Source organism: Camelus dromedarius, chromosome 10 (assembly GCF_036321535.1).
Source record: "Camelus dromedarius isolate mCamDro1 chromosome 10, mCamDro1.pat, whole genome shotgun sequence".
Lineage (NCBI taxonomy): Eukaryota > Metazoa > Chordata > Mammalia > Artiodactyla > Camelidae > Camelus > Camelus dromedarius.
Genome location: NC_087445.1, coordinates 19,148,682 through 19,162,964, shown reverse-complemented (window position 1 = coordinate 19,162,964; position 14,283 = coordinate 19,148,682). Strand labels below are relative to the sequence as shown.

Here is a 14,283-nt window from a genome sequence, read left to right as displayed (position 1 = left end):
ACCACCCTTCAAAAAAGATGTCATATGATTGGCTAGTAAACGTGAAAACTGTCAACATTGTCGGTCATTGGGAAACATACACACCACTGAAATCACTAATATTAAAAAAGACTGACAATAGCAAATATTGTAGAATGTATGAAGTAATTTTTTATCTCATACATTATTGTCAAGATTATAAAATGATACTACCACTGTGGAAAAAAGTATTTGGCAGTTTTTTATAAAGATGATCATAAACCCACCTTATGATCCAGCATTTCCACTTCTAGATAGTCACGCAAGTAAATGAAAACATGTCCGCAAAAAGACTTGTACATGAGTGTTCATTTCAGTTTTACTGATGATAGCATATTCGGAAACAACACAAATGGGTAGTGTATTTGTACAATGAAATGCTATTCAGCGATAAAAAGGAACGGACAACTGCTGCTTGCAACGCGACATAGATGAATTTCAAAAGCATGCTCAGTGAAAGAAGCCAATCACAAAAAGTCTAAATGTTTCATTATTATGAAATTCAATATTAGGCAAAATTTATCTGTGGGGATAGAAGTCAGCATGGTAATTGACTTGGGGTTGGGAGAAGGGTAGACAGGTAAGGGACATGAGGAAATTTTCTGGACTGTGGTCTGTATCTGCACTGTCTAATCTAGTAGTTATAGTAGAACTATGGCTGTATTGAACTGCGGCTAATTCAAATTGTGATGTGCTGTAAGTGTAAAATATACAGCAGATTGAAGCCTTGATATGAAAAAATATAGAAAATATCTCATTGGTAATATTTTTAAATCAATTACATAGTAAAGTGATAATATTTTGGCTAGACTGGGTTAAATAAAGTATATTCAAGTTAATTTCATCTGTCTCCTTTTACTTTTTTTTCATATGATTATTAGAAAATTTTCAGTTGCCTATGTGGCCCACATATTTCTGTGGTCTGTATCTTGGTGGGGGTGGTGATTATAGTAGTGTATACATTTGTTAGGATTCATTGAACCGTTCAGTTAAGATCTGTGCTTTTTGCAGTATGTTGTTGTACCTTGATAAAGCAAAACCATAAAAGCTACATTTTTTCACTTTAGTTATTACTATGATTGGCATTTGGTATCTGTTATATTCTGTATTACACTTCACAATAACCTTGTAATGTAGGTGCTTTTGCTGATGAGTCTAGGAAATCAAAATAATATCCAAATTGAAGTAAACATGTGATAACATGGAGATTTAAAGGCTCTTTGGTTTAACTATATTCTTGTACTTTTTCACTCTATGATGTTGCTTTTCCAATTGTGATAAAAGTGTGAGTGTACTTTGGGGACAGTTTAAGTTTTGTTCCGTCAGCCATTGATTTCTAAACCTGTGCTCTGCGTGATGGTAAATGAGTCATAGTATTTCTGAAAGATAATTCTTTCACTGTGTAGGAATCTAGTAACATTGCTTCTGATGTTTCAAGGAGGAAAATGACTTGCAGTCGAAATAGATTGTCCGCAGTTGGAGGAGACACAGCTTTTGGTGTGTGCAGAAGTGAAAATCAATACATTGTGCTGACAAAGAGGGCTCATTCACTTTTAAGATTTTCTCTCTTAAGTCTTCAGATGGGAATGCGAGGCTGTGCTAGCCCTCTGTTTTCTTAATCAGCTGTGAGTCTGTTGTAGCAAAAATTAATAGGCGTTGCAGGATCATGAAGAAAAGCTCTTTCATCTTGCCCAGCTCCAAGAGGGTGTTATATTTTCAAAGCGGAGTATTGTACAATTGAGCAATAGATAAGGAGAGGAGGGGCCTTTCCTGGGGATTCTTGACCGCTGCAAGAGTTCACTTCAGGCCATTTGTCACAGCAGTGATTTTCCCGGAAATACCCTCTGCCAAGGTTATGTTTTGGCTATTCTATCCTCTTTTATTGATTTACGTTCTGAAATCACGGGGGAAGGTAGTTGTCCCTGCCCTCTCCCATCATCCCAGCTCTTTGTCTAGCGGCTCCTTCAGTGCACCATGGGGTGGGAACAATTTTCAATGGGACTCAGGTTTTCAATGGGACTGGGCTTGGAAGGTTTTAGGGAGTTAGTGTGGTATAAAAATGGCCAATAGAAATCCTGTATTTTGTTTAAGCATTTTTCAGCGTGATAAATATAATTTAATATGGAAATGTGATCCATTGTTCCGCGGCAGGTTTTCTCAGCTGTGTACAGTAAGGGTTCTGTCGCCTACTGTGGATTCAGTATTTATTACTCTCTGGAACCTCTTTTGTTGTTCTTATGTTTTGTTTGTGGGGACATTTAAAGGTAGATTGCCTGTTCGACCTTGCAGAGGAGTTGATTAAGTTTAATTTGCTATGCATTAGAGAAGGAATTTGCTGGTCTTTTTGAACTGAGCTTGACGTTATTTGTAGTTGGGGCATGTTTTTTGATGCCTTCAGTTCTTCCTGGGCATGAAAACGCTTTTTGTACATTTGTTGAATCTGTTTCCATGCTGAGCTTTTTATATACTACACAATGACTCTTTGCAGTTGAAAGTTGTAGTTTGGCCTTATTTTTAACTTTAAAAGGACAGCAGGAACTTGCCTTTTATTAAACATTTGTGGATATTATAACATTTACTTTGTCACCCCGTAAGTAGATTTTTAAAAATGGTTTTTCATTTTCAAAATGTTAACTGACTGTGGTAGGTTTGTATAATGGAATGCTATTCAGCACACATGTGAAATGTGTGGGAAAATAAAAATATTTTTTTTCTCTTTAAATAGAAAAGACTTAGGCTGCCCACTATATTTAATTGGTTGTTTTAATTTTTTTTTAAAGAAAGTATTTGTAGATCATGCAAAGTTGACCAGTAAATCAACACTTGAAAATATTAAATTTGAGTTATTGAAATTTTATCATTTCCTGTTTTTGCTTTTATGATTCAGTCCTCTCTCCTTTCCTGTCTGCCCTTCACCATACCCAGACTTGCTATGATCTTGTAGACACTTTGAACAACTTACAATCTCAACTTTTGAAGTTATGACATTTAGGGGCTCCTCTTGCCCCCTGTTCATCATTTTAATCCAATTATCTGTTAATTTTGTGTTTAAAGAATTTTTATATGAAAAGTTTTCCCTCTTGGATTGGAATCATGGTCTCTGAGGATTATTAACTGATGTGAGTTGTCTGTGACCAAACATGAACGCTGTTCAGAGTATCCAGCCGTGAGTTTCCGGCTCTCAGTCACAAACCCAGGGCATTCTTTAGAAGATCAAACGAGTTGGACACTAGGAGGGTTTTAATGATGCCAGTTAACATCAGAAGAGCTGGGCTCAGTGATTGCAAATTGTGCTCATCTGAATAAATGCCACTGAGCTGGAAATAATGACATGACTAAAATGATGCTAATTGTGTGCCACTCTGCTATTCCATTGAATGAAATATATTGGTTTAAGCTTATACAAGGGGTGAATTTTTCTTTGGGGGGTACATGGGAACATGGGGTGTAGAGAGGGAATCACGGAAGAAGGGTAGTAGACTAAATGGCTTTACATATTTGAAAGGCTTTATGGATTTTGAGATGTGATTGAAAGCATTATTTCTTCCAAGAAATTAGCATATACCCTTAAGTGACCTAAAGTTAAAAAAACTTATTCATCCTATACCCTTAAGTGACCTAGAATTAAACATTTATCAAAAATGGGAGTATTATCTGTGGTACTTAAACTCATCTCCATGCTGTGTAAGTGTGTTGATAAGAACAAAACTGTCTTACCCTCTCATTGCCTAAGATAAAATATCACTGAGACTCATTTCCGGAAACACTAATGTTTCCAGATTAGACTTCATGTTGATTAAATGATTAAAATCATGTGTTAGTGGAAGACAGTTAACTTGCTTAGAAAATACTGGGAATTAAGACAGCAAGAATTTGGTAAAACTTTGTATAGATAAAGAATTACTCAGAAAGCCTCTTCAGCATGCATATAAATCCAGAGGCAGTATTTACAGGCGATAATATATGCATTTTGTTTTAAGGTTCTTTAGTTTTAAGTTTGAGAGACTTTTCAGAATTGACAGAAAAGGATTTTTTTTTGAGTCTGTGGGCTATACTATTAGTTGGATGTCATTCTTATGCCTTTTTCCTATTTTCAGTATATATTATTTACCTTTCATGATTTAGATGACTTCATACTGTATAGACCCTGTTGTCTGGTTTTTGAGCTTTAGTAAAAGCTGGGCTTAGTTCTTCTCACAGTAGCATGTTGGAACATACTGCCCTAGGTTCTAATTCAGTAGTGATGAATAAGATACTGTCAGAGATACCATTCTTTTTGCTTCGTAGTGCCTCTACTTACGTAAGTGGTTGTTTGAGCAATTAACTTGCTTAAACAGTTGACAGGATCATATGACTTTAATCTCAAATTGTTGAGGACAGGTCAAACAAAAGAATGTTATTGGCTTTGTTTCATCCTGTTACACTTACAGCTTCAGTCAGAGTATATTTCCTCTCCTTTTCTCATTTAGCTTAGCTACTCTGTCCAAGTTGTGGGCTTCATCAAAACATGAAGGGCGATGATTTCTAATGTGTAGGGGTAGGGTCTTCAAAAGCTCGTGGATAGCTTGAGCCACTAAATCAGAATCTCTAGAGATGAAGCCTAGGCTTTCTATTTTTTAATGAGCTCCCCAGTGACTTTGATGTCCAGTGAAGTCTGGGACCGTTTTCAAGAGCAGACGTCTCTAAAGTGTTTTGTGTGTAAGCCCAGCCATGAGATATGGGAGCAGGACATTAGAACATTTCTTATCTTTTATCTCAAAAAGAGAGTGAAATTAAGCTCTAGTAATATTTAATATTTGGATTGATGGTTTCTTTATTTGTATTTCCATCAGATGGTCATGTGTCACCTAGAATAGCCAGGTATCCTAAAGTAAGAGTGGGAATTCTACAGTGAAGACTGGTTGTAGCTTCGTTTCTCCTTTGTTAGAATAGAGCAATCCATTGCAGTTTGTACGTATGAATTAAATGAATTTATGAGATATATATACATACATGTATACATGTAGTTGTGTCTTTTACATATATTTACATGCATGTGTATATATGCATGTATACATATATGTGTATATATATGTATATGTAGTTGTGTCATTTCATTAGACATGCCGATTCCAGATTTGGATTGCTGAAAGGTTTATCTGAAGCACTGTTACCCTTGACTTTATGAAATTTCTTCATTCTTTTATCTTATGCCTGAGCACAATTGCACACAAGTTATTTGCCTTTTATTTTTTGAGCCATGTAGTAGCTATATATTTCTGACTATGGTGTCTTTTTTTTTTTTTAAGAAAGTAACAGCTTTATTTATGAAGTTCACTCTTTTGAAGTATACAATTCAGTGATTTTTTAGTACATTCATAAAATTGTACATCAGCTATCACTATCAAATTCCCCTTAGCTATCCCTTCCCTGCCCCCAACCCTATACAACCAATAATTTACTTTCTGTCTCTCTAGATTTTCCTGTTTTTCATTTCATATAAATGGAGTCATATAATACGTGGTATTTTGTGACTGGCTTCTTTCGCATAGCCTAGTGTTTTTAAGGTTCATCCATGTTGCAGCTTGTTAAACCTAAACTCTGATGTTGTTACTAGCTATTACTTTTATTGAGACCCTACAAGAAACTCTTAAGTACGTCTGTTCAGAATTTTTTCAGCTTTGTGCAGCATTATCTACCTGATATGTGTTTATGGATTGTGTAGTTATCACCAGCCATACGTGTAGTTGACAAGGCAGGAATAGTTGTTCATTCCTGGCTTATGCTCTGTGGGAGGAGGAACACTAATCGTGGCAAGCAATAGGGTGTATTAAAAAATCTGTGGAATTATATTAGGTTTCCCATGTATGGTTGAAGATGTTGGGCTCCACTTTGTAAAATAAGAACTGCTATGGTAAACTTCCAAGTTTTTGTATGAAAGAGTATTAATTTAGGTGGATGGATAGAAGAAACATAAATGTCAGCTGTTATCAAAGGTTGATCACCTTGCCAAATGTCAGTTTTAAAATACTGTAAATTTCGGTGCCTTATGAAAATAAATCTTTATGTGATCTGTAAGAAAGTGGGAGAATCAATTAAAGTTACTTTTAATTATAGAAAGACCATTAAGACTTAAGTTCATAAAATACATATGTATTTTCTTTAAAATATGACTCAGATATTATATGTATATAGTAGGAAAATCAGAAGTTTTGACTGAGGAAAAGATTAAAAATCACCTGTAAATCACAGAGTATGTATATAACAAAGGGATAATACTATAGATATTCCTTTGTAACCTGGTTTTTGTGGTTTTTTTTTTTTGCTAACAATTTATCCTGGACACCAAGTCATGTTGATAATTGACTTTTGACCTCTAATTGAATGAGCACATGGCTGTAATATAGTTAATGAATTTCCTGTTGTGAGATACTTAAAGTGTTTTCTGTCTTGATTTTTTTCATGATATGCACCACACTGTGATAAATGATTTTTTTAATTGAAATATAGTTGACATACAAAATTATGTTAGTGACAGGTGTACCACATAGTGATTCAACATTTAAATACATTGTGAAATGATCATGACCATAAATCTAGTAACCATCTGTCCCTACACAAAGTCATTACAGTATTGACGACATTCCTTATGATGTATAATACATCCTCATGACTTGTTTATTTAAATATCTAACTGGAAGTTTGTCTCTCTTAATTTCACCCATCTCCCAACCCCTCTCCCCTCTGGCAACCACTCATTTGTTCTCTGTATCTGTGAGTCTATTTTCATTTTTGTTTGTTACTTGTTTTTTAGATTCCACATATAAGTGAGATTATACAGTAGTTACCTTTCTCTGTATGACTTATTTCCCTTAGCATACTACCCTCTAGATCCATCCATGTTGCCACAAATGGCAAGATTTCATTCTTTTTTAAGGCAGAGTAATAGATGTGTTTCTTCCTTGTTATTCAGTGTTGTAGATAGATCTGTATAAACCGTTCAGATCTAAAAGACTGATCTTTACTAATGTTATCCACAAAGAATTTATCAGTTCTGTTATCCCATAATCTGTGGATACATAGAGTCGGTGGAGGGTGATAGAAGCATCATTTTCACTGGACATATAATCAGCTTAAGTTTCAGTAATGTCAACATTGGTTACTTGGAAACATATTCATGGAACTCCATGTTTGTAAAGTGTGCTAAACTCAATATTCCTAAAAGCTTCATCTTTGAGTTTAAAATTGCTCTCTGAAGTATTTTTAGGGTCCTGAAGTGATTTCTTAATTCATCAATTATTTTTGATACATAGCATGTTAATTTTTCAATGTGAAATGGCTCTAAACTATATTTCTTGATCTTTTTCTACAGTGTACTTGTAATAGTCCCTTTAACAATTTTTAAAATTTAGATGATAGTGTTTTATTCTTGTTGCTAGTGGATATTCAATTTGTTTTGCTTTTATCTTATTATTATTTTTTTAAGTAACAAATTTATTTTCTCTCAATTCTGGGGGTGGAAGTTTGAGATCAAGATGTTGTTAGGGTTGGTTCCTTTGTTTATTGTATTTTGTTAGTTTCAGGTGTAGAGCATGGTGACTTGGTATTTTTGAAGATTATATTCCATATATACAAGATAATGTGTATAATTCCCTGTGCTATACAGTATATCCTTGCTTATCTATTTTACATATAGTAATTTATATTTGTTAATTCCATACCTCCAATTTGTCCCTCCCCTCCTTTCCTCTCCTTTGGTAACCAAAGGTTTGTTTTCTATATCTGCAAGTCTGTTTCTATTTTGCATATACAATTATTTGTATTATTTTTTAGATTCCATATATATATGGTAACATGTAATATTCGTCTTTTTTTGTCTTATTTCACTAAGCATAATATTCTGTAGGTCCATCCACGTTGCTGCAAATAGCAGTATTTCATTCTTTTTTTTTACAGCTGAGTGTCTGTGTAAGTCTTCTGCCCATTTTCTAAATTTTTTTTTATATTGAGTTATGTGAGCTCTTTATATTTTGGATATTAACCCCTTATCAGTTGCATCATTTGTAAATATTTTCTCCCATTTCATAGGTTGTCTTTTTGTTATGTCAGTGGTTTTCTTTGTTGTGCAAAAGCTTTGTTTTTAATTTTATATTTGCTGAAAAACTTTTCAGCAGTTTGGTTTTATGGGTTTTAAGTTATTTTGGTTGAATTTCTATTATTTTTCTTTTTTACCTTGGAGTCTAAATTCCATTTATCTGAACAGGGGAAGGTGTTGACCTTAAAAAAAAATTCCCTTTGGTTATTTGGTGGGAATAAAGCACTAATCATTTTCTTGTCGAAGGATATTTCTGACACATTCTTACTGTGAGTTTGCTAGTTCATGCCAGAAGAATGTCCAACATGAAATAGATAATTAATCCAGACAGAACCTAGCAAAACTGAAAAGTGAACGTCCCTGCGGGGAGCTCTTTGTGTCATTCTTTGTGTTCCTACAGAGAAATCAATGGAGTTTGCATTGGAAGATATTGTTCCCTGTAGGGAGGTGTCTCAGGGAGGCTGCAGCTTCTCACATGGGGGAATAAAAGAAGGGAAACCTAAAATCCCTAGCTACTGAGTAGTGAGTCCCTTGGGTGGCTTAATAATCTAGATCAGTCTGTTTACTAAATACCTTTCTGTTTTCACTTGTAGCACTTATATAGGTCTAAGCCTCTTCTATTCAGATATTAGAATTGTAAGTCTGTACTATAAATTGCCAATTTTTCAGAAAAACAGAATAATTTGAAAGATCTCATTTGTGCCTTCATTGGAAATGGCATAGTGATGTTAGGAATTGTTAGTGTGAGAGTAGCTTTAGCACATCAAGTACCCATATTTTTGATTCATTAAGCCACAATTTGAGATTTAGATATGTGCCTTTACATTATTTGCCATGAACAGGACAGAAGCTGAGCAACTCTAATAGAAAATCATTAGAACTACGGTCCTTTAGATTATAATGGACTTTTGAAAAGGCAACTCAATATTTATTTCTATTATTTGCTACAACACTGCCTTGATAATGCACTAGTCTCAGACATTAAAAGACTGTGAAATTGCTTAAATAAACCTGTGCTAGTCATTTTTTTTATACTTATAACCTTTAACCCCATATTATTAGGATAAGAAAGAATGTTATTTTCCCCATTGTTTCTGCTCCATTGATTGTGGCTCCTTAAACTCCCTCTTATCCCCTGTTATTGTATTTTGGTAACAGAAGCATCCTGTTTTATGAATTGTGTGTGCTGAATTAGCTTAAGAGGGCTTCACTGCATGATGATGACTTGAGTCCTCTAATTGTGAAGGCAGTTTCTTTTACCTTCATTATGAAAAGGGCAAATAAGGTGGTTTTCGTAGCCTAAAGGTTTTTGTAAAGCTTTCCCTCTGTCGGAGTAAAGCATTGGGACAAAAGAAGTAGGCTGTTCTTAGGAATTTCTAGAAATAGCTTTTGGAAGTAAAATTAGAAGATAGCTATCTGTTCCTCCGCGAAGGAACAGAGTCATTCTTACAGCACAAAAATTGAAGCAGAGACTCTGATTCTTTGGGGATTCATTATTTTTTCTATTGGTTGTAACAGCAGTAACCTTCTTTTACAGTGTATAAGGCACATTTGCATACCGTTGCCTCAGTATTGCCTTCACTGTTAACCTTGTGCTATGCACAGAGCAGGTGTTGGTAGTAGTATTTCAGTTTTGCAGCTGAGGAAACAGACTGGAGGAGAGTAAGGACTTTGCTGTAATCCCACAACTACCAAATGGGAAAACCTGGGGCTTCTGACTCCAGTCATGTGCTCTTTCCAGTATACCGCACTGCATCGGGTCCTCTTAATCTGTGCTGTGTTGCTAAGGTTCTTGTGGAAGAATAACATGCGGCAAGTATTCTCCCCAAGAAACAAAAGCGGCAACATAATATATGAAATGTAAGTAGTCAGAATGGGATGAATTCTCCAAAATCTCATAGACAATTAAGCTAGATATTCTGAGTCATTTGTAAGTAAATATTCATATGGTATGTATGCATAATACCGCTGCATTATCCCTTCTAGTTTATTTGTTTGTTCTTGCTTGTTTTGCCCTTACTGTTGAATTGTGGATTTAGTACTGTAGGCTAATAGTTTCCTCACCACTTCTAAGATCTTATTGCATGGCCTTTTAGCCTTGTTAATTTTGAAAAGTCTGTTGTTACTCTGAAATTTTCCTTTGTAGATAAGTCCTGTATTTTCTCTCATTTAGCTCTGAAGATTGTCTCTTTGCCTTTGCTGTTAAACAGTCATTTTATAGTGTATATAGATACAAACTTTTATTTATCTTGCTTAGGACGTAAGTTAGCAAATTAATGTGTTTCATTGATTCTGGAAATTCTCAGCCATTATTTTCTTAAGTAGTGCTTTTTTTCTATTCCTTTGTTCAACCTTGTATTTTGAAATAACTTTAAAGAAAAGTTTCAAAAAATAGTAAAGGAAAGTATATACATGGAATGGTATATTATTTGGCAATAAAAAGGAATAAGTACCGATCCATGTTAGGACATGGAGGAACCTTAAAAACAGTTGATCCTTTAAATGCTAATTGAAAGAAGCCAATATATTATATGATTTCACTTATAGAAAAGGTCTAGGGAAAGCAAATTTATAGAGAAAGAAAGTGGATTTATGGTTGCCTAGAACTGGAAAGGCCAGGGGGAAAGGGGAACTGATGAATGATTACAGGGCTTCTTTTTGGGGTTGATGAAAATTTTCTAAATTTGATTGTGGCAGTGGTTGCACAACTTTGTGAATATACTGAAAACTGTTGGACTGTACACTTTAGGTGAATTGTGCGGTCTGCAAATTGTATCTCAAAAAAGCTTTTATTTAAAAAAAAATACTGCAGAGATTTCTTATGTATTTTTCACCTGCTTTCCCTAATGTGAACATCTTCCTTTTATTACTGTAGCATAATTATCAAAACTAAGACATTAAATTGATGCAATGCTGTTAACTAGACTATAGGTTTTATTCAGATTTTACTAGTTCTCCTGCTAATGTTGTTTTTCTGCTTCAGGATCCAGTCTGGGATCCCACATTGCATTTAGTTGTCATGTTTCCTGACTCTCTTCCAATCTGTGCCAGTTCCTCAGTTTCCTTTGCTTTTATGATCTTGACACTTTCAAAGAGTCCTGGTTAGTTATTTTGTAAAGTGTCCTTTGATTTGGGTGTGTATGGTTCCTCATGATTAGATTGAGATTATGTGTTTTTTTTACCTTTTTTTATTGATTTATAATCATTTTACAATGTTTCGTCAAATTCCGGTGTAGAGCACAATTTTTCAGTTATACATGAACATATGTATGTTCATTGTCACATTTTTTTCTCTGTGAGCTACCATAAGATCTTGTGTATATTTCCCTGTGCTTTACAGTATAATCTTGTTTTAAAATTGTAGAATAGATAAACGAGATTATGCGTTTTGGGCAAGAACACTACAGACATAATACGCCTTTCTCAGTGTGTCATATCAGGGACACAGGGTGTTTTATCACTGTTAATGTTATCCTTGATCACTTGGTGATATTAATCTTAATTGCTTGGTTAAGGTGATGTATACTGGGTTTGTCCACAGCAAAGTTAGATTTTTTTCTTTTGCAGTTAATAAATTTCTTGGAGGAGATACTTTGAGACTATCCAGTTGTATTTGTTCTCAAATCTTTGCCCACTAATTTTAACATCCATCAGCAGATCTTGCCTTTGACAATTATTCCTATGGTATTTGTGTAATGGTAATTTTTTATTTCTTTCATTGCTTCTACATTTACTAATCGGAATTCTTCTATAAGAAAGAGCTATTTTTTTCTCTATCTTTTTTCCTTCCTTCCTTCCTTCTTTCCTTCCTTCCTGTCTTTCTGTCTGTCTTTTTCATTCATTCACTCATTCATTCAACCAAGTATTTATACCAGTATAGGCTCATGAATATTTATTTGGTCATTGGGAACTTTTTCAGATTGGCTCCTATGCTTTTTCAACAAGTCCACATCCCTTTTGGAATACTTTCTTGCTTTCTGTTACCATACGATGCCCCAGACATGTTATATTTTTCCTATCCCAGTCCTGGAATCAGCCACTTCTCTAAAGGTCATTCTAAAATTAAACTCCTTTAGGAATTCTTGGCAAACCTAAGAAAGACCACCTCATTCACTGCCACTCAACTTTGAATGTCTTTTCTATATTTTGTAATTCTAATCTATCTGGTTTATGTTAAGGATAATTTCCTATCTGTTGGATTAATTATTTCAGTGACTGTATTTTTCATTTTTAGAGATCTTATTTGGTTCTTTTCCAGATTTGCCTCTTTTTTTCCATTATGCCATATTCTTTTTTATTTTTTACTGGGAATCAAATGCCTTGTTTTACACCTTCAGTTCTTTTAAGTATTTTGTATTACTTTCTGCTTGTTCTGAAGGTCTTGAATATATAATCCTGCTGCTTGTTGTTTTTGCTGATTCTCATGTTGGACTGTGTCATTCTGTGTTTTTTAAAGTTTTTTTTTTATCATGAACTCATTTTTAGAGGGCCTTATTTTATTTTATTTTTCTGTGCAAATCATTTGGGTTATGTATTATTGGAGTGTTTTTCGAGAGTGGTCAAGGTGCCCCCAGCTCACAGTCATTTTTTAGTAGATCCCAAGTTAAAGAATATTTTTCTGCTGTTTCATGGAAAGTGGAAAATAAGAGCAAAAGCGCTGAATCCAAGTTTTCTGAGATACTCTTTCTGCTGTCTTCTTTGAGTCTCTCCTTAATCTGTGTTCTTAAGTATGTATTACTCATTTATCTTTGACATGTTTTCATTTGCTACCTCTTGTAGTGTTTCCTAAATAATCTATATTTGTAGGTGAAGATAAATTGTGTGTTAATTGAAGCTTGAGAGATTGGAGTGTTTTAGATAGATTAATCCTTGTTAAATTCTATCTGTGTGGACACTCTTCCTGCCTGAGTTTTAAAATTTTAATAAAATATCTGTAAGCGAAGAAATCATTTGTTGTAGTTGGAATTGAACTTAAGAAGATATTTGAATATCCATAAAACCAGATACTGAAATGACCTAAGAACACTTGCTTTAAGGAAATTGGGTCAAGCTAAAAATAATATTTTTGTTGGGCTTTAGTTTTATCATTTAACAGCCTCTTAACAATCTGAAATGACTTTTAAGACAAGGTCTTAAATTACTATTAAATAATAAAATTATTCACCTACCCCCTTTAGAAGTTTTAAGATGATTTGAGAGTATTTGATTTATTTATCTTAATATCCCAGCTTTCTGAGTAGTGATACAGTTTCAGCAAGGATGAGAAACTAAAAGAACTGTGAATACCTGGATTTAGAAATGTTCTAACATTATCTTACCCTTTGTTTCAGAGAATGGCTATTCAACAATATATGTTGCTAATCTGGAGTTAATTTTGTGTGTATGTGTGTGTTTGTGTGTGAGAGAGACAGAGTTTTACTTCTTGGTTAATGAAAATATAGTTGTAAAAAAAAGCAATTGTGTCAGGCAGGCTTCTTTTGAGGGGTGATACCTTATCAAATCTTAACTTCTAGGAGTATTCTTGTTCCTAAGTTTTCTTACAGTAAAAGAGTACTTTTACTAACAGCTTCATACGAGCTGGGATTTTGTTAGACATTGACTTTTTTTATTTGCTTCACAGGTGGTTTGTATTCGCTCCACTTGGAATGCTCTCTCCCCAAAGCTGAGTTGTGACACGAGACCCCTCATTTTGAAGACCCTCAGTGAACTGTTTTCTCTGGTTCCTTCCTTAACAGTCAATACAGTTGAATATGAGGTATGCGTTTAGAGCTCAGTAAATTGTCCATTTCTACATTGGAAAGACATATGCTTTATAATAACTTCTGGGAAAAATATTCATAATCTTTTGATTGCCCAAAATCCTTTAACACTCACTGTTCTGTCAGCATGTTGATATCTTTATGGACTCAGAAGTAGCAGGATTTCCACCTTATCAGTTCTGCGTAATTAAGAATTATTTACATGAAGGATGCCAAGTTTTTATTATGAGAATATAGTCAAGATTTTTAAAAAGTCAGTATGTTAAAAATAGTGTTTCTAAAATAATAGAATTCACGAGGCCAACATTTTAAATTCATTTTGTTGATGTTTTAAGTTCTAAAAATATGTTATTAAGGCTTTAATGTGGCACAGCAGACTCGCCTAGTAGTACAGACATTGTGTCATTTGTGTTTTGATTCTAGCTTGGACAT

At 34.2% G+C, this 14,283-nt stretch overlaps 1 protein-coding gene across 8 annotated transcripts in view; it reads left to right on the top strand.

Annotated features, from left to right (window-relative positions):
• The window catches only part of FOCAD (focadhesin), a 234,736-nt gene that overhangs the window by 125,038 nt on the left and 95,415 nt on the right, over positions 1–14,283 (top strand). For all 8 annotated transcript variants that reach the window (XM_031449632.2, XM_064490168.1, XM_031449629.2 and 5 more), the window contains one exon: positions 13,713–13,847. In XM_031449632.2, the coding sequence (XP_031305492.2) occupies positions 13,713–13,847 (135 nt within the window). The remainder of the gene's footprint in view (positions 1–13,712; positions 13,848–14,283) is intronic.